Genomic DNA, 17,550 nt, shown 5'->3' with positions numbered 1-17,550 from the left:
AGATGTAAAAAATAAATGGGGGCCAATAAGCGCACTAACACCTAATGTTTTGACACTTGCCAAAACGGGGAAAGGGGCCAAACCCGCTGCGCGCACGCGCACACCCGCCCCCAGGCGCCGCTCCCGCACGCTTTCTTCACCTTTCTCCTGAAGCTTCTCCTCCGACATGTAGTCTGGCAGCGGGGCTAGAGGACCAGGCACCGGGTTACCCGGCCCTCGGTAAGGAAATACTCCGGCCATACCCGGAGAATCTGGGGAGCAGCGGAAGAAAAAAATTAACGACAGGGCCCGGGCCCGCAAGAGGGGCAGCAGGAACACGTCGAAACCCACGTCCTGCAGTCCCGCCTCGCTCAGAGTGCGTCCAGCCCGGCCCGATCCCTCCGGCCGTTCAGCCCGACCCCAACCGCGCCTCCCGCAGCCCGGCCCTTAAAGCCCGCCACGTACCCCTACAGCCCCTCACACAGACAGCCGCTTCCCTGCAGGGCAATGGCGGCAAGCCGACGTCCGCTCCGCGTTGCCAAAGTCAGGAAGTGCGCAACCCGGTTTCAGCAGTTGACCCAATAGGCGCCGGTGTGCTCAGACGGATTAGAGAGCTCACCAATTAGAATTGCAATTCGTGCCGGAGGGGGCGGATCCACGGGCGGAAATATTTGGACGCGAGGGGGTGTGGTCGGAATAGGCGCAAGCCCCGCCTTCCGCGTTTCTGGAGCTGTCTCTGGGGCCTCAGCAGCGACTCGCGTCTGCCCGACGGAAGCCCAAGCTTCCAGAGTTTTACTAAATTTGTCGAAGTTTGCACATTATTCTGTGTCTAGTCTCATATATGTAGACTTGAGGTGCAGTACTACGAGTCAATCAGTCTTTTGTTCATACATTCATTCATTCATTCAACAATCATTTACTGAATGCCTACTATTGTATCAAGCGTTGGGTGGGGTGGTGAAGAGGGGAAGGGGGTGGGGGCGCCGGGAGCGGGGGTGGTGGGAGGGGGAAACCAACCTCAAGGAGCTCCCCAGGAAACTGGGTGGTAGACGAGAACCCAGGCTCTCACAATGCCCTGTGATGGGAATTCGGGGCCAGGGTATATAACCCTGCCTATCATGTCAAGGAGGAGTTAGTCAATGAACCTACAAAAGTAAAAGAGGCCTTGGGGAACAACATTGCTGGGTGTTTTTCCCCCTCCATCTTCATTCCTATTTTCTCTCTCTGGCAACGACTACCCTATGAAGCGCATAATGAATACCCTATAAATGCTTCTTGACTCCCTCAGGCTCTATGTCTTGCTGCTTGAATTGCCCTCCATCTCCTGCCTTCCTTGTTTTAATTTTTATGCCTCTTGCTCTATTTTCTGATAACAACTTTGAATCTGACTTAACAGATAAGTTTCTTTGAACTCACACCAAGTTTATGGTGGAGGATGCAGAGGACTTGTAACCCATACAGGTTCTTCATCTAGTTGGGAATTTGGGACTCAAAAGAGAAAATGAGAAATATGCAAAGGAGAGTCCAGGCAAATACCAGCTGGTGTGGAGGTTCATATAGTTCAAAGAAGAGAGAGGAGCATTATTAAAGATGTGATGGAGGTGGGGGATATGAAGGATTTGAGGAGGTAGAGAAAGAGGAAGGAAAGAGGAATCCCAGGTGGTGGTAACTACTAGGGTTAGAGTTTAGAAAGAGAAACAAGCATGGCATGTTAGGAAAACAGCCAGCCAATCAACCTGGCTGCAATAGAAAGTGCAGCATCATCTTTATGATGTTCATCATTGTCATTGTAGTGAAGTCCTTACCACTTGTATAAGGTCCACTATGTGCCAGGCATTATTCTAAAACCTGGTAAAATTCTAATATTGTCTGTTTTCATTAATAGTATTGTACTAATGTCAATTTCCTAGTTTTGATTGTCCTATTGTTATGTAAGAAGTTCTCAAGTGTGTGAAGAGTACACAGGAACTCTGTACTATTTTCTAAACAGCATTATTGAGAAATAATTTGCATTCCATAAAGTTCACCTGTTTAAAGTATACAATCCAATGTTTTTTAGTATATTTACAGAATTGTGCAATTATCTCTACCTAGTTCCAGAACATTCTCATCATTCCCAAAAGAAACCTTGTACTCCTTAGCACTCACTCCCCACTTCCTCCCTCCTCCTACTCCTCAGCCCTAGGCAACTACTAATCTACTTTGTGTCTCTACAGATTTCCTTGATCTGGATATTTCATATAAAGGGTATCATAGAATAGTGACTCTTGTCACTTTGTGACTGGCTTCTTTTACTTAGCATGTTTTTGAGGTTCATCCCTGTTGTAACACATATATATTTTCTTTGTAGAAATGTCTTTTCAGATCCTTTGCCCATTTAAAAATTGAGTTGTCTTTACATATTTTAGATACAAGTTCCCTGTCATATATATGATATGCAAAATTTTTCTCCTGTTTTTTGAATTATCTTTTCACTTTCTGGATGGTATTCTTTGAAGCAAAAAAGTTTTTAATTTGCATAAAGTCTAACTCATCAAATCTTCTTTTCTATTGCTTATGATTTCAGTGTCAAATCTTAGAAATCATTGCCTAACCCAAGTCACAAAGATGTAATCCTATGTTTTCTTCTAAGAGTTTTATAGTTTTAGTTCTTACCTGTAGGTCTATGATTCCCTTTGAGTTCATTTTTGTGTGTGGTGTGAGATAGGGGTCCAAATTCATTCTTTTGCATGTGGATATTCACTTGTCCCAGCACCATTTGTTAAAAAGGTACTCTTTCCTCTCTGTCAAAAATCAACTGACCATTTGTTTGTTTCTGGACTCTCAATTCTATCCCATCGATCTATGTTTATCTTTATGCGCTCTGTGCTATTTTTGCAACTTCCATGTGAGCCTAAAAGGTATTTCAAAATAAAAAGTTAATAAATAAATCAGCTAATTTAACCCTCAAAACAACCTTACAAAATAGGTATTACTATCCTCATTTTACTTATGAGAAACCCAGACTCAGAAAGTTTGAGTAGGGACTTCCCTGGTGGTCCAGTGGTTAAGAATCCGCCTTCTAATGCAGGGGAAGTGGGTTCGATCCTTGGTTGGGGAACTAAGATCCCGCAAGCGGCGTGGCGAGACAAAAAAAAAAAAAAAAAAAGTGGAAGTCCAACTCTCCCCTTGGCCTCTCATACACATGTACACCCTTCCACTACCCCACCCTCTCAATATGATTACAATATTATTTTGGTGAGACTAATACTCAATATTTACATAATTGCGCATGCAGTAATAATAGCTAGCCCTTATATAGCATTTACTCTGTATTAGGCACTATTTTTTTAAACGCTTTTTATGGGGTTGTTTTGTTTTTGTTTTTTTAATTTTATTTATTTATTTATTTATTTATGGCTGTGTTAGGTCTTCGTTTCTGTGCGAGGGCTTTCTCTAGTTGCGGCAAGTGGGGGCCACTCTTCATCGCGGTGCGCGGGCCTCTCACTATCGCGGCCTCTCTTGTTGCGGAGCACAGGCTCCAGACGCGCAGGCTCAGCAATTGTGGCTCACGGGCCTAGTCGCTCCGCGGCATGTGGGATCTTCCCAGACCAGGGCTCGAACCCGTGTCCCCTGCATTAGCAGGCAGATTCTCAACCACTGCGCCACCAGGGAAGCCCCTATGTTTATTTTTATTTTTATTTTTTTACTGAATTATAGTTGATTTACAGTGTTGTGTTTTTTAAATTAATTAATTAATTAATATATTTATTTTTGGCTGCCTTGGGTCTTCGTTGCTTCACGTGGGCTTTCTCTAGTTGCCGCAAACAGGGGCTACACTTCCTTGCGGAGGTATGCGGGCTGCTCATTGCGGTAGCTTCTCTTGTTGTGGAACACAGGCTCTAGGCATGCGGGCTTTGGTAGTTGTGGCACGCTGGCTCAGTAGTTGTGGTGCATGGACTTAGTTGCTCCACAGCATGTGGGATCTTCCCGGACCAGGGAATGAACATGTGTCCCCTGCACTGGCAGGTGGATTCTTCTTTTTTTTTTTTGGCTGTGTTGGGTCTTCGTTGCTGCGCGCGGGCTTTCTCTAGTTGTGGCGAGTGGGAGCTACTCTTCATTGCGGTGCACATGCTTCTCACTGTGTTGGCTTCTGTTGTTGCAGAGCACGGGCTCTAGGTGCGCAGGCTTCAGTAGTTGTGGCACGCGGGCTCAGTAGTTGTGGCTTACGGGCTCTAGAGCGCAGGCTCAGTAGTTGTGGTGCACGGGCTTAGTTGCTCCGCGGCATGTGGGATCTTCCCAGACCAGGGCTCGAACCCGTGTGCCCTGCATTGGCAGGCAGATTCTTAACCACTGCGCCACCAGGGAAGACCCCCAGGCACTTTTCTAAGCACATTAACATTAATTCATTTACTTCTCATGATAATCCTATTACTATCATTCCATTATACAGGTGAGGGTACTGGGGCACAGAGAAGTCAAGTAACTTGTCTAAGACCACATAGCTAATAAGTGGAAAATCTGCGATTTAAATCCAAGTAGTCTGGCTCTAAAAACCATGACCTAGTGTACCCTCCCCAGCTTTCTGTGAAAGACACAGTATTGGAGTGCATGCCCAGCCCCTGAGATGATCATTTATTTCCCAGGTCTTCAGATACAGCCCTACCCCTTGCTAAGGATCCAGGCTACAGGGAGGAAACCTGCACCTCCCCTCACCCTTCCCCCTAAGTTTTTTTTTTAAATTTTTATTTATTTATTTATATATTTGGCTGCTCCGGGTCTTGGTTGTGGCTTGCAGGATCTTAGTTCCCTGAGCAGGGTTCGAACCTGGGCCCCCTGCACCAGGAGCGCGGAGTCTTAACCACTGGACCCACCAGGGAAGTCCCCACCCCCCCTTAAATTATTATCTCTCCCACCCCTCTGTCGAGCGCACTCACCCCCACTGCCTTCTATCTGTCCTCAGTAATTTACATGAAGTTAAAATGTAAAAAAAAAAAAAATCAATCATGCAAAAAACTTTATTATGCCTGTCTATACAGATGGTACCCACAGATTTGCAGCTTATTCAAGTAGTAAGCTATGATTACATTTATTTTCCTATGCAACTGATTGTTTTGCCCATAGTTAATAGCTGCATTTGCTTAGTTTTCTACGGACTCTGCCAACTTCTCCTCTGGCTCTTCATTAGTTTTTAAATCTCTTTTAAAATGTTCAGACATATAAGGTAGTCTATCAATTTCACCTTCCCCCTCAAAAAAAATCTTTCCCAGAGCTTTGTGACCTGCTGTAGTATATATCAGTTTCCCTCTCTGCTGGTTGTACAGCTCTCTTCCTAGGATCCCCCTTCACCAATCGAACTGTGAAGTTCTTCTCTTCTGTGTTGGATCTCCTGTTTTCTACATCTGGGTCTTCCTTTTTCTTTTTTTTACATCTTTATTGGAGTATAATTGCTTTACAATGTTGTGTTAGTTTCTGCTGTACAACAAAGTGATTCAGCTATATGTATACATATATCCCCATATCCCCTCCCTCTCACCCTCCTTATCCCACCCCTCTAGGTTGTCATAAAACATCAAGCTGATCTCCCTGTGCTATGCAGCTGCTTCCCACTAGATATCTATTTTACATTTGGTAGCGTATATATATCAATACTACTCTCTCACTTCGTCCCAGCTTACCCTTCCCTGTCCCCCCGTGTCCTCAAGTCCATTCTCTACGTCTGCGTCTTTATTCCTGTCCTGCCCCTAGGTTCTTCGGAACCATTTTTTTTTAGATTCCATATATATGTGTTAGCATATGGTATTTGTTTTCCTCTTTCTGACTTACTTCATTCTGTATGACAGACTCTAGGTCCATTCACCTCACTACAAATAACTCATTTTCGTTTCTTTTTATGGCTGAGTAATATTCCATTGTATATATGTGCCACGTCTTCATTATCCATTCGTCTGTCGATGGACACTTAGGTTGCTTCCATGTTCTGGCTATTGTAAATAGTGCTGCAATGAACGTTGTGGTACATGTCTCTTTTTGAATTATGGTTTTCTCAGGGTATATGCCCAGTAGTGGGATTACTGGCTCATATGGTAGTTCTATTTTTAGTTTTTTAAGGAACCTCCATACTGTTCTCCATAGTGACTGTATCAATTTACTTCCCACCAACAGTACAAGAGGGTTCCCTCTTTCTTTTTCTTGATTGTCTCTCTCATTTTGATGGAGTGTATTTTCTAGCAGTTTTCTGAGAAGGGTACATGGAAGATAAAGATATTGGACTTTGCATGTCTGAAAATACCTTTATTCTGCCCTCATACTTGATTGATGGTTTGGCTGGGTACCAAACTCTAGTTTTAAATAATTTTCTTTCCAATTTTTGGTGAAATTGCTCCATTGCCTTTTAGCTTCTGGTGTGATGTTTAGAAGTTTGATGTCATTTTGATTCCTGGTGTTTATATATAACTTTTCCCTCCCCTCTGAAGCATTAATCTCAATGTTCTGAAACTTAATTCTGTTGTTGCTTGATGTGAATCTACTTTCTTTCACTATTCTGGGAATTCCATGGATCCATCAATATGGCAACTCGTGTTCTTTGGTTTTGAACTTTTTCTTTCATGATTTCACTGATGATTTCCTTTTTATCTTTATTTTATTTTATTTTTAAGACGGAATTTCCATCTTCAGGAAACAACTTTATTTATTTATTTATAAATTTATTTATTTATTCATTTATTTTTGGCTGTGTGGGGTCTTCGTTGCTGCGCGCCGGCTTTCTCTAGTTGTGGTGAGCGGCGGCTACTCTTCGTTGCGGTGCGCGGGCTTCTCATTGTGGTGGCTTCTCTTGTTGTGAAGCACGGGCTCTAGGCGCGTGGGCTTCAGCAGCTGTGGCACGTGGGCTCAGTAGTTGTGGCTCGCAGGCTCTAGAGCGCAGGCTCAGTAGTTGTGGTGCACGGGCTTAGTTGCTCCAAGGCATGTGGGATCTTCCCAGACCAGGACTTGAACCCGTGTCCCCTGCATTGGCAGGCAGATTCTTAACCACTGCGCCACCAGGGAAGTCCTCTTTTTTCTTTTTTTATTCTCCAGTTTTCTCTTTCTGGGACTCCCATTATTTTGATGTTGGGTTTCTTGGACTGGTACAATGATTGTCTCATTTTTGTCCCTAATATCTTCTTTCTGGGAGATTTTCTCAACTTTATCTTCCAACTCTTCCATGAATTTTTCATTTCCAATATCACACTTTTAAATTGCATATACTCTGTTTAGTTCTGTCTGAATTCTTTTTTTAATTTTGGTAGTATATTATTTCATGCTTACGATATATTCCCTTATCTCTCTGAGGAAAATAATGAGTTTTTCTGAAGTTTAGTCTTTGCTTTCTCTGTGTTTTCCCATTTTTCATATTCTACATATTTCATGTTAGAGGCTCTCCTCAAGTGCTCATAATTGGTCCTTCAATTAAACTTGTAATAAATACTTCCAATGAAAAGACAGAAAGATTTGACCTAATTGTAGGGGGAGGGTCATGGAAATGTCTTTAGGAAAAGAAATGTTGGAAATGAGCACTGAGAAGTGAGAATGTATAAGATAAAGGGGGTGGAATAGGAGGAGGGGAGCCAGGAAGATGGAAACAGTGGAGAATGGATAGCCTACCAGGCATTGGGCATTGTCTGTGCAAGGTCCTGAGAAAGGAAGGAGCATGGCAAAGTTTAACCCAAAGCCCCCATGGCATATTTTATAAACTGAATAAAGTCACACAAAGAGTGAAACAGGGAATTCCCTGGCAGTCCTGTGGTTAGGACTCAGCGCTTTCACTGCCATGGCAGGGGTTCAAACCCTGGTCGGGGAACTAAGATCCTGCAAGCCACGTGGCGTAGCACAAAAAAAAGAAAAAAAGAAAAGAGTGAAACAGAAAGTACCATGAAATGAATCTGGAGAGTAGACAAGGGGAGACCATGAAGAAGCCTACAGGTCATATCGTGAATTATGCCCCTACCTAATAAAGGAGGAGCCACTGGATGGTATTAAGCAGGGGAATGACATGATCCAATTTGTATTTTAACAATCACAGGGGCTTCCCTGGTGGTGCAGTGGTTAAGAATCCACCTGCCAGTGCAGGGGACATGGGTTTGAGCCCTGGTCTGGGAAGATGCCACGTGTCGTGGAGCAACTAAGCCCGTGCGCCACAACAACTGAGCCTGCGCTCTAGAACCCACGAGCCACAACTACTGAGCCCGCGTGCCACAGCTACTGAAGCCCACGCGTCTAGAGCCAGTGCTCTGCAACAAGAGAAGCCACTGCAATGAGGAGCCTGCGCACCACAACGAAGAGTAGCCCCCGCTCGCCGCAACTAGAGAAAGCCCACACGCAGCAACGAAGACCCAATGAAGCCAAAAATAAATAAATAAATTTATTTTTAAAAAAAATCACAGACTGACCACTAAGTGGAAAATAGTCATGAGGCTATCATCATGTCACCCAGGGCAGAGATGATGGTGACTCTAACCAGGGTGGGATAAAAGAAATGGAAAGGAATGAATGAATGAATGTGAAAGCCATTCTGAACTCGGTGATTAATTGGACTTGTTGGGGGGTGGGGGAGGTGGAGTGGCATGGCTTGAGGATGATTCTTAAGTTCCTGTTTTATACAGTGAGTTTAGGGCAGTGCTGTGCACAGACTAGGAGCATACAGGAAAGGGTGCAGGTCTGGGAGGAAATATGCTGGACATCCCTTGGATGTCAGGATGCAACAATCCCCTCCTCTCCCGGTTGTCAGTTCATTCTTAGTCTGTGGGTCATTGGCTGACCCATTTCTACATCCCTTACCTCTGGTTTCCCTCCTTTGGATAACTCCAATTTTTTTTTTTAATTTATTTAATTTATGTATTTTTGGCTGCGTTGGGTCTTCGTTGCTGTGCACGTGCTTTCTCTAGTTGCGGCGAGCGGGGGCTACTCTTTGTTGAGGTGCACAGGCTTCTCGTTGTGGTGGCTTCTCTTGTTGCGGAGCACAGGCTCTAGGCGCACGGGCTTCAGTAGCTGTGGCACGCGGGCTTCAGTAGTTGTGGCTCCTGGGCTCTAGAGCACAGGCTCAGTTGTTGTGGCGCACGGGCTTAGTTGCTCCGTGGCATATGGGATCTTCCTGGACCAGGGCTTGAACCCGTGTCCTCTGCATTGGCAGGCGGATTCCCAACCACTGTGCCACCAGGGAAGCCCTGGATAACTCCAATTTTTCCAGTTTTCCACTTTAACAAAATCCTCATTGCGGGCTCCCTGTAGCCTGGTCTCTGACTTGTTTACTCACTATTATATCTCCTATGTTCGAGCACATAGTAGGATGTTCATAAATACTTGTTGAAAAGAGAAATAAAGTGGAGTGTGCCAGTAATAGTTAGAGCCACAAAATAGAATGGCACATCTTCCTGGATCGTAAAACTGACAGTTTCACTTGACATTTTGTAAAATTTAAAAAAAAATTCAAGTATTATACTTTTAAGTTATTTCAAATGTTATTTTATATTAAAAGAGATAGCTAGGAAAAGATTTTGAAGCAGAATGCAAAGTTCACATGAATTTTTAAAATTCAATATATGTCAAGGAAATGCTGCTGCAGCTGCCCTAGGCTAGGCTCCCCCCTCCATTTCCTCCATCCCCCCAGCCCCCCACCCTTGCTTGCTGCCAGGGTGGAAATATTTGGATTCTAGGAAGAGCCGGGGTTAGGGAAGGAAGGGCAGGAGCTTGAGGAAAATGATGGTTGGACAAGCTGCCGAGGAGAGGGAGAGAAGGGCTGACTGGCAGTGCTGCTCTGGGCCAGTGCAGCAGCAGTAATTTGTGGCATCCCTGTTCCTGGGCTTCTCTGTCCTCTAGCAGTGCCCTGACCTGGGATCCGGGACAGAGAGAGCCTCTGTGCCAGTCTCTCAGCCTCTGGGATTAGCAGTGCCAACCAGTGAGGTTCAAGGAGGTAAAGGAATCCTTCCAAAGGCACAGGCAGGCAGGCCAGAGTGAGGGGGCAAAGTTTAACCCAAAGGAATCATTTACCATCCCTGGAATGTCAGTTACTACCCCAGAGCCTGTTTTGGGGGGGTTTGGGTGGTGGTAGGTGGGGAAGAACCCCTGCAGGGCCCATCATTTCCACTACAAGAATGAACTCCCTTTCTTCTACTTCTAAATGCAGCCCACGTGGCCTGCATTCTTATCTCAGTTGAAAGAGCTCACTCAGTCTGAGAATCACTTCCTTGTCTACTTCCTGTGGAAGGTGTGGCCAGGGAAGTTTTGTCCCCCACCTGGTTAGAGGCAGGGAACGAATGTGCTCTCAACACTGAGTTAACACTGTTCACGTCTACAGGGGAATGCCGAAACGGACCTCTGCCCTGCACAGTTACCGCGTTCCTGAAAAGTGCAGAAACCGATACGATACTTGGTGAATAGAAGTCTGGCTTTCCAACCGAAGAAGCATCCTGACTTATAAATACCACCTCAGACGCAATTTATCTGATTTGATTGATCTTCAGTTGTCAACTTTCTACCTTGAAGTTTCTCCATTCCTCAGCCTTCCTATAAAGAAAGGGGCAAAATAGTGTATAAGAAGGATCCCTGGATTCTACTTCTGGCTGTGCCACAAACTAGCTGGGTGTACTTGGATAAGTCACTTAACTTTTCTAGGCTTTAATTTTCTGTAAGGGAATTCCGTGGCAGTCCAGTGGTTAGGACTCGGTGCTTTCACTGCTGGGGCCTGGGTTCCATTCCTGGTCAGGGAACTAAGATACCGCAAGCCGAGCAGCACACCCCCCACCAAAAAAAAAAATTAAAAAAAATGAAATGGTAAGATAATCTTGAAGGTGATGTATTAATAAAGACTCACTGTTACAAGCGAAAAAAATTAACTCATACTCAAGCAAATCTGGGAGTTATTTATTTATTTATTTATTTATTTTTGGCTGCATCGGGTCTTCGTTGCTGCGTGCGGGTTTTTCTCTAGTTGCGGGGAGTGGGAGCTACTCTTCGTTGTGGTGCGTGGGCTTCTCATTGCAGTGGCTTCTCTTGTTGTGGAGCACGGGCTCTAGGCGCACGGGCTTCAGTAGTTGTGGCTCTTGGGCTCCAGAGCGCAGGCTAGAGCTTAGTCATGGCACACGGGCTTAGTTGCTCCGCGGCATGTGGGATCTTCCCGGACCAGGGCTGGAACCCGTGTCCTCTGCATTGGCAGGCGGATTCTTAACCACTGTGCCACCAGGGAAGTCCAAATCTTGGAGTTTTTTGAATTGTGTAACTGAATGGTCCAGGGGAAGTTCTTGCTTCAGGCAGAGTTTGATCCAGATATTTAAATGATGCTAGAAATCTCTCTCCATATTTGAATCCTCTTTTTCTGTCTTGGCTTCATGCTCAGGGAAGCTGTCTTACATCAACCTACTGGCTTAGCGATGTTAGCACACAGTGCATCTCAGCCAAAAGTTGTAGCAGACGGCAAGGTGCTGAAACTCGTAGCTTTGCTTAAGTCATGAGCTCATCTCAGGGAAAGAGGATATGGTGTTCTGATTGGCTACGCCTGAGTCACATGCCCTTTGAAGGGGGAGTGATAGAGGAGCTAGGCAGGTAAAAATAGCAGATGTTGGACACAGGTGCTATCATACAAAATAAACACACATATGGGCTCAAGTCCAGGCCCTGTCACTAACTAGCTAGGTAATCCTGAGGAAATTACCTTGGTTTCCTCATCTGAAAAACAGGATGCGTCTCTATTGTGTGGGATTAAATGAGAGAAGGTATCCAAAGGTACCTCATGAGGTAGGAGCACAACACATGTTCAGCCTAGGATGCTATGACTTTAAGTTAAAGATGCTAAACAAATACTTTACTTCAATAAAGGAACAGTTCCTTAAAGAATAATTTTCCTTGTGTAATCTCCTGTAGAGTGAGGACTCCTAATCTTCAGCCGAACAAACACAGATTTGATATACAACAATGCTTTGACAATTCAGTTATGGAGATTTCTGTTTAGAAAAGAAAAAAGATTTTCTTATTCTTCTGGCCACACCGTGTGGCTTGCGGGAATCTTAGTTCCCTGACCAGGGATCCAGCCCTCGCCCTCTGCATTGAAAGCGTGGAGTCCTAACCACTGGACCGCCAGGGAATTCCCTAATTTTCTTGTTAACTCAAGATAAATTTAGCTAAGAGCTTCTTTTGGGTTCAACTCTTGGCATTTGAGAATCACTCTAAATTGTCTGAATCCATTCTCTTGCTCTAAATCCATGCTACTGAATACATTTGTTTTTTCATAGTAGAGGATCTTAGAACACTTTAGGGCTTTCTTTTTTTTAATACATTTATTTATTTATTTATTTATTGCTGCATTGGCTCTTCGTTGCTGCGTGCGGCCTTTCTCTCTCGTTGCGGCGAGCGGGGGCCACTCTTTGTTGTGGTGCGCGGGCTTCTCATTGAGGTGGCTTCTCTTTGTTGCAGAGCATGGACTCTAGGCGCACGGGCTTCAGTAGCTGTGGTGCGTGGGCTCAGTAGTTGTGGCTCATGGGCTCTAGAGCGCAGGCTCAGTAGTTGTGGTACACAGGCTTAGTTGCTCTGCGGCATGTGTGATCTTCCCGCGGACCAGGGCTCGAACCCCTGTCTCCTGCATTGGCAGGCAGATTCTTAACCACTGTGCCACGAGGGAAGTCCCCACTTTAGGGCTTTGTAGGTCAAAGAGTTAGTGCCAAGAGATCTTCTCACAGCAAATGCTGGATCTTCCATGATCCAGCATGCATTATAAACTAGGATACCACTGGAGCCAAGAAAAGTGACTCAAAGTAACCGTACTCACAAAAGACTGATGCTATTATTTGTATAGCAATTTATTAATTTTTGATCAGGATAGTGTTCTGAGACCATAAAATACCAATGTTTCCCATCCAGGAAAGCCCCTCCCCTATACCAGAAGACAGAATTCATTAGCCAGTAGCTCAGTAGGCATGGATGGAATCAGTCTTGAGGACCACTTCACTGGGCCATGGTGAGGTCTGACAGAGCACCACCATGGTGACCCAACTCATTGTACCAAATACAGCATCTGCCAACCTCTGCAGTTTTGAGCTTCTCTTTTCCAGGCTCCCAGTTGACTATTGCTCTTTGATTCCCATCATCTCATCTCTATCTGGTCCACCATCTATAACTGGTCCAGTTGACGAGATGTCCACTTAATTATAATCACGATCCCAGTTCTGCCTTCCTGAAGTTTCACTGGGTCTCCATGATGGAAATTTGTGTGTGATCCCAAATTCTTCAAGTGTCCACTTATGTCCTACCTGCACAGGTAGCTAATCCCTTCTTGTATGGGTTTTACTAGTTAACCCATAGAAATAGCCATATTTCCCTAATGGTCAAGTTCTTGGGCACCCTTCATAGATACTACCAAGTTTTCCCAAGAAGGGAACTCACTTGGACCATGAATTCATGGCAGTGGCAAAAGAAAGGGTGTAGGGCTGGGAATGAATCAATATTGACACGAACACATAGGGAACAGATTCCTCCGGCGGGTCTGTCACATTTCTTTTTCTTTGAAAGCTGAAAACAATGTTTTCGTTAATCAAGGCATTTGGTTAAAATAGCAAATTGAGGTTTGAAGATACTACTTCTGTTAAGGACAAACTCTGACAGAATTCTGCTTTGTTTCTCTGCCTCAACTTCCACACCTTTGCATCTCTGGTTTCAGTCTGATTACATTCAAACCCTCTGCTCTTGTTTTCTGCCTGCGTTTACTTCCAACTGTTGCAGTTTCTCTTCAGTCTCTGTTCATCATTTTCCCCCTTTGTGCTTTGGTTTTAATGACTCTCTGATGGGGATATCTCACAATCCCTCTCTCTTTTATCCCGTCTCTACGATGGTTTTTCCTCTCTCCATCTCTGTGCTCCCTCCTTTTCCTTGTTCCTTCCTCTGGATGTTTATTTCATCACCCTGCCCTCCCCCACCCCCGTTTTCTGTGCTTCTCTTCAGTCCCTTTGCTTATTCTTCTGTCATTTCACATCCCCGATTCTTACTTCTCATCGTCCTACCAGTCTCTGCCTCTCAGTTCCTGTCAACCCCTGTCTCTGTGTTGTGCGCCGTAGCTGTTTGTCCTTTGTCTTTCTGCCCGTCTCCAACTCAACATATTGTCTGCTTTTTCTGTCAATGAATCTTTCCATTGACTGCCTCCTCCACCTTCTGTTCTTCTGCTTCTCAGCTCCCCTGAATCATCCCCCTCATCTCTATTTCCACCTCTCTCTCGTCTCCCTCTGCTAATCTACCAGCCACTATTACCTCTGTCTCCCGGGAGTCTGGTGGTTCCTCCTTGTCACTCACTCTCCCTGTTTCACTGTCTAGACTATCTGTACCTTCCACCTTTGGGATCCCTTCCTGTCAGCCTTTATTTCCATTTTGCTTGTCCTCTTTGTTTATGACCATTTAACCAATTCTATGATTTTCGTTCTTCTCCACATCTATAACAGACTTTCTCTATTTCTGCCAAGGATTCTGTCTTGCCCTCCATCTCTCTTCGTCTCTGTGTCTTCTCTGCAGCAAATCTTTTTCTTTCTATCTGTCCTTCAATCTGTATATGTCTGTTTCTTTCATTCCCTTTGTCTCTCTCGAGCTCCGCTTTATGCGTTCATCTTCCTGTCTCTTGCTTTTGCTCATATATCTTTTCCGTGGATAATTAAGGGTTATCTATTTCTGTCCATTGTTTAGTAGAATAGCAACTTTAATCTGCTTACACTTCCCATAACCTGGATGTTCTGCCTGAAGAAGGGAGGGGTCTTGTGCAACAGAAAAAAATGCAGTAGAAGCAGCAGGGGAGAAAGGGGAGCTTGCAAATGAATCCCAGAAGAGAGTCAGATATTCCTTAATTCCTCTGCAGCCGAGTGGAAGCCATACCTCATCTGCTTCTGCCTCTGCCCTCGTTCTTCCATGAAAGCCTGGCCCTGGGAAGACCCTACACTGGGCACCCAGAATGGGTGGTTGAGTTCCTCCTATGGCTCTGGACTTCAGTACAGTCCTGAGAAGACAGACCTAGCCCCGTGCTCATTCCTCTAAGAATCTGCATTTTCTCTGAAAAGGTCAGAAGACACTAAAAAAAAGCAAAAGGAACATGCTGGACACAGTAGGACTAGGGTGAAGTACAAACAGAATAGTGTGACTTTGAGAACCAGAAATACCACCAGCAATTGTTGTGGTCCAATTTCTTCTGTCTCTTGGCAACCGTTATGTCCATCCCTACTGGCTACGCATAGCACCTGTTCACCTGTTGTGCCCTCCTCCCTCTGCCATAATTTGGTCATAGGTGAGGTCTCTCTTCTCTCCGATCCCACGCCTTTGGTACTAGATCTCTCTCTGATCCTAGTAGGACTTCATCTTTCCTCATCCGTTCCTGTGCTAAAGCGAAGGGTCTCTGTTCCCATTGGCAGTTTCATCCAGCTTCATGCCTCCTGCCACCCTTTATTGGTAACACAGGCTATACCTCTGGAGTTAGTTTGCTGGAAAGGGCGGTCATCTGATGATGGGATTCAGTGAACAATAGCCCAGGTTCCCACCCACCCATGAATATTAGCATTTCTTCTCAGATCCTAGGAATGCAGGAGTTAGCTGGAAGAGGAACTGAGATACTGAAGACCCCGTCCAGGCCTTACGCCTGGGGGACAGTGCGTTGAAGACCACCATCTCCTTGTCCTGGTCCTACCTCCCCCAGGACTGGCAGAGGAGGAGCCCGAGGCTTCTCTTCAGTCTTTCAGGCTGAGAGTAGAATCATCCCTGGTGACAGGCTCACCATCGCAACATGTCCTGGTGCCCCTGGATTCCTTGTGCTCAGGGATGGGTGGGCGGGGCCGAGACCGCAGGACATCACTGACCAAAATGCGGACACCCAGTGTGATGCTCGTAGCACCCACAGTGACCAGTCCAGTTCCACCAAGGATGACCAGAGCAATAGGTATCTGGTGGTGTTGCCGGATCAGCCACAGACTCATCCATCCCAGCGGAACCAGGCGGAAGAGGGCCAGGGTAGCCAGGGTGGCCCAGCTGGTCACACTGAAGGCCAGGGATGGGGCCTGGCGAGAAAGCAGCAGCAGCTTTCGTAGGTGCAGGCAGGTGGAGTTCAGCTCCAGGAGCAGAGACACCACAGAGAAGCCCACATAGTGGCCAGAGAGAATGGCGGTGCTGAGGCAGCTCACTACCTGGGGAGCCAAGATCAGAGGTCAGAGGACCTTCCATGACCTACCACCCATCATGTTCCAATATCCCAGTCCTTGAGAGGGGCTCCCAAGCATTTTGTGGCACCCTTCCTCCAAACCCAACCTTATGCTTACCCTTATGGTAGCGGCCTGAATGGGCTTGAAACAACCCTTCCATAGAATTGAAGCAGCTTTGGCACCTAGGCTGTCTGCCCTGAATCTGCAGCATCTGCACGGAGCCCCACCCCCCTTCATTTGCATTCCTGTGCTTTCACAACTTATCCCCACGCCCTATACTGGGGCTCCCTCTTCTCAGAAAAGCTCCATAGTCAACGTTTCCCACACCTGTGGGAATACAATCTCCATAGACAGTGCTCAGACTCCCAGCAGTGGCCAGCAGTCAATCCCCTCCCCCACAATTCAGCCTAAGGTTGGGAGGATCAAGCACCAGCAAGGCTCAGACTCTGGGAAGTCATAGGACAGAAAATTGGTGAGAGATTGGGGACCCCAGGCTAGGCATCCCTCCTTTCCTGTCTTGCCTCTCCCCTAGTCTCACCACCAAATGGTGACAAAGAAGTTCCCAGGCCTGGCCCAAGGTCTGGTTCCACAGCATGTCAGCTCCATCGGCCAGGAAATAACCTGGGGGCAAGGAGGGGAGGGTGGTGTTAGGCTTCCCACAAGCCAGTGTACAGTCTGGAGAGGAATCTCCACTCCCTCCTTTTCCCAGCTCTTGAGTTTCTCTCAGTAAAGCCGCCAGAAACATTTAACCCCATCGCGGGCCGGCCGGGGAAGGAGACCCGGAATTACCTTTGGAAGGTTGTCCCTGACCCCAAACTGGTCCAGCCTTCCCTGCAGACTCACCCACAGATATAGCCACCAGCACCAGGGCCCAGGGCGGGTGGCCATGAATCGGGTCGGCGGCCATCTGAGGGTACAGCGACAGCCTGGAGGAGATGGGGGAGCCATGGTCAGCGTCTGTGCAGACCCAGATCTTATTCTCCCGCCGTGGACGTATCCACACCGCCCACCCATCCACATCCCCACCCCAGTCTCAGACTCTCGAGGTCTCACATTGATTCTAAAGGTGCCGCCGGGTCTTCTAATCTCAGTCTTCCACCCCTCTCTCTCACCCTCACCACGGTGCCTCCCAAACCTCTAAGCCCCGCACCCGAGCAGCGCCCCGGTCCCCGTAAGCAGGCTGTGAACCAGGGAGACACAGATGTTCCGCCACTTCCAACGGTCCTGGGCAGCAGATCCCGGCGTGGGCAGAAGCTGCAGCCCCCAGTGCAGCCCCCGGAAGGCGGCGAAGGAGGCGCCGGTCACGAGGAGCCCAGAGGGCGCCATGGCCTGGCGGGCCGGCTAGGTCCGGATCCGTCCCTTGGGCTCCTGAGCTCTCAGCCCCGACACATCCAACGCCCCC

The 17,550-nt window shown here is 46.5% G+C and overlaps 2 protein-coding genes across 3 annotated transcripts in view; both read right to left on the bottom strand.

Moving 5' to 3' along the window:
* PRPF8 (pre-mRNA processing factor 8) overlaps positions 1 to 508 on the bottom strand; it is a 33,926-nt gene extending 33,418 nt beyond the window's left edge. Inside the window, exons 1-2 of the mRNA XM_061176748.1 lie at positions 445 to 508; positions 141 to 251 (exon numbers count right to left, since the gene is read on the bottom strand). Of these exons, the coding sequence (XP_061032731.1) occupies positions 141 to 240 (100 nt within the window). The 5' untranslated portion in view covers positions 241 to 251; positions 445 to 508. The remainder of the gene's footprint in view (positions 1 to 140; positions 252 to 444) is intronic.
* Positions 509 to 12,789: 12,281 nt separating this feature from the next.
* On the bottom strand, positions 12,790 to 17,550 carry TLCD2 (TLC domain containing 2). 2 transcript variants are annotated; one of them, XR_009698281.1, is made up of 5 exons: positions 17,299 to 17,550; positions 16,992 to 17,074; positions 16,687 to 16,769; positions 15,120 to 16,133; positions 15,014 to 15,031 (listed from the first exon to the last, which is right to left on the bottom strand). XR_009698281.1 is itself a non-coding variant. In XM_061175350.1 (4 exons), exons 1-4 carry the CDS (start codon positions 17,472 to 17,474, stop codon positions 15,681 to 15,683), a joined length of 795 nt encoding a protein of 264 aa, XP_061031333.1. In that variant the 5' UTR covers positions 17,475 to 17,550; the 3' UTR covers positions 12,790 to 15,680. The 2 variants fall into 2 exon arrangements, 1 of the variants encoding a protein (XP_061031333.1); XM_061175350.1 differs by having other exon boundaries at positions 12,790 to 16,133.

This window comes from Eubalaena glacialis, chromosome 19, assembly GCF_028564815.1.
Source record: "Eubalaena glacialis isolate mEubGla1 chromosome 19, mEubGla1.1.hap2.+ XY, whole genome shotgun sequence".
NCBI classification, from domain to species: domain Eukaryota; kingdom Metazoa; phylum Chordata; class Mammalia; order Artiodactyla; family Balaenidae; genus Eubalaena; species Eubalaena glacialis.
The sequence above is the reverse complement of the archived record's forward strand: the minus strand, read 5'-3'. Positions and strand labels throughout refer to the sequence as shown.

What these genes read in the sequence shown, in the direction of transcription:
- TLCD2 (XM_061175350.1), bottom strand. Translation starts at nt 17,474, where the DNA reads ATGGCGCCCTCTGGGCTCCTCGTGACCGGCGCCTCCTTCGCCGCCTTC. An exon ending in GCTGGTGGCTATATCTGTGG is followed by an intron (nt 16,770 to 16,991) that starts GTGAGTCTGCAG and finishes CCTTGCCCCCAG; the next exon opens with GTTATTTCCTGGCCGATGGA. An exon ending in TTCTTTGTCACCATTTGGTG is followed by an intron (nt 16,134 to 16,686) that starts GTGAGACTAGGG and finishes TTGGCTCCCCAG; the next exon opens with GTAGTGAGCTGCCTCAGCAC.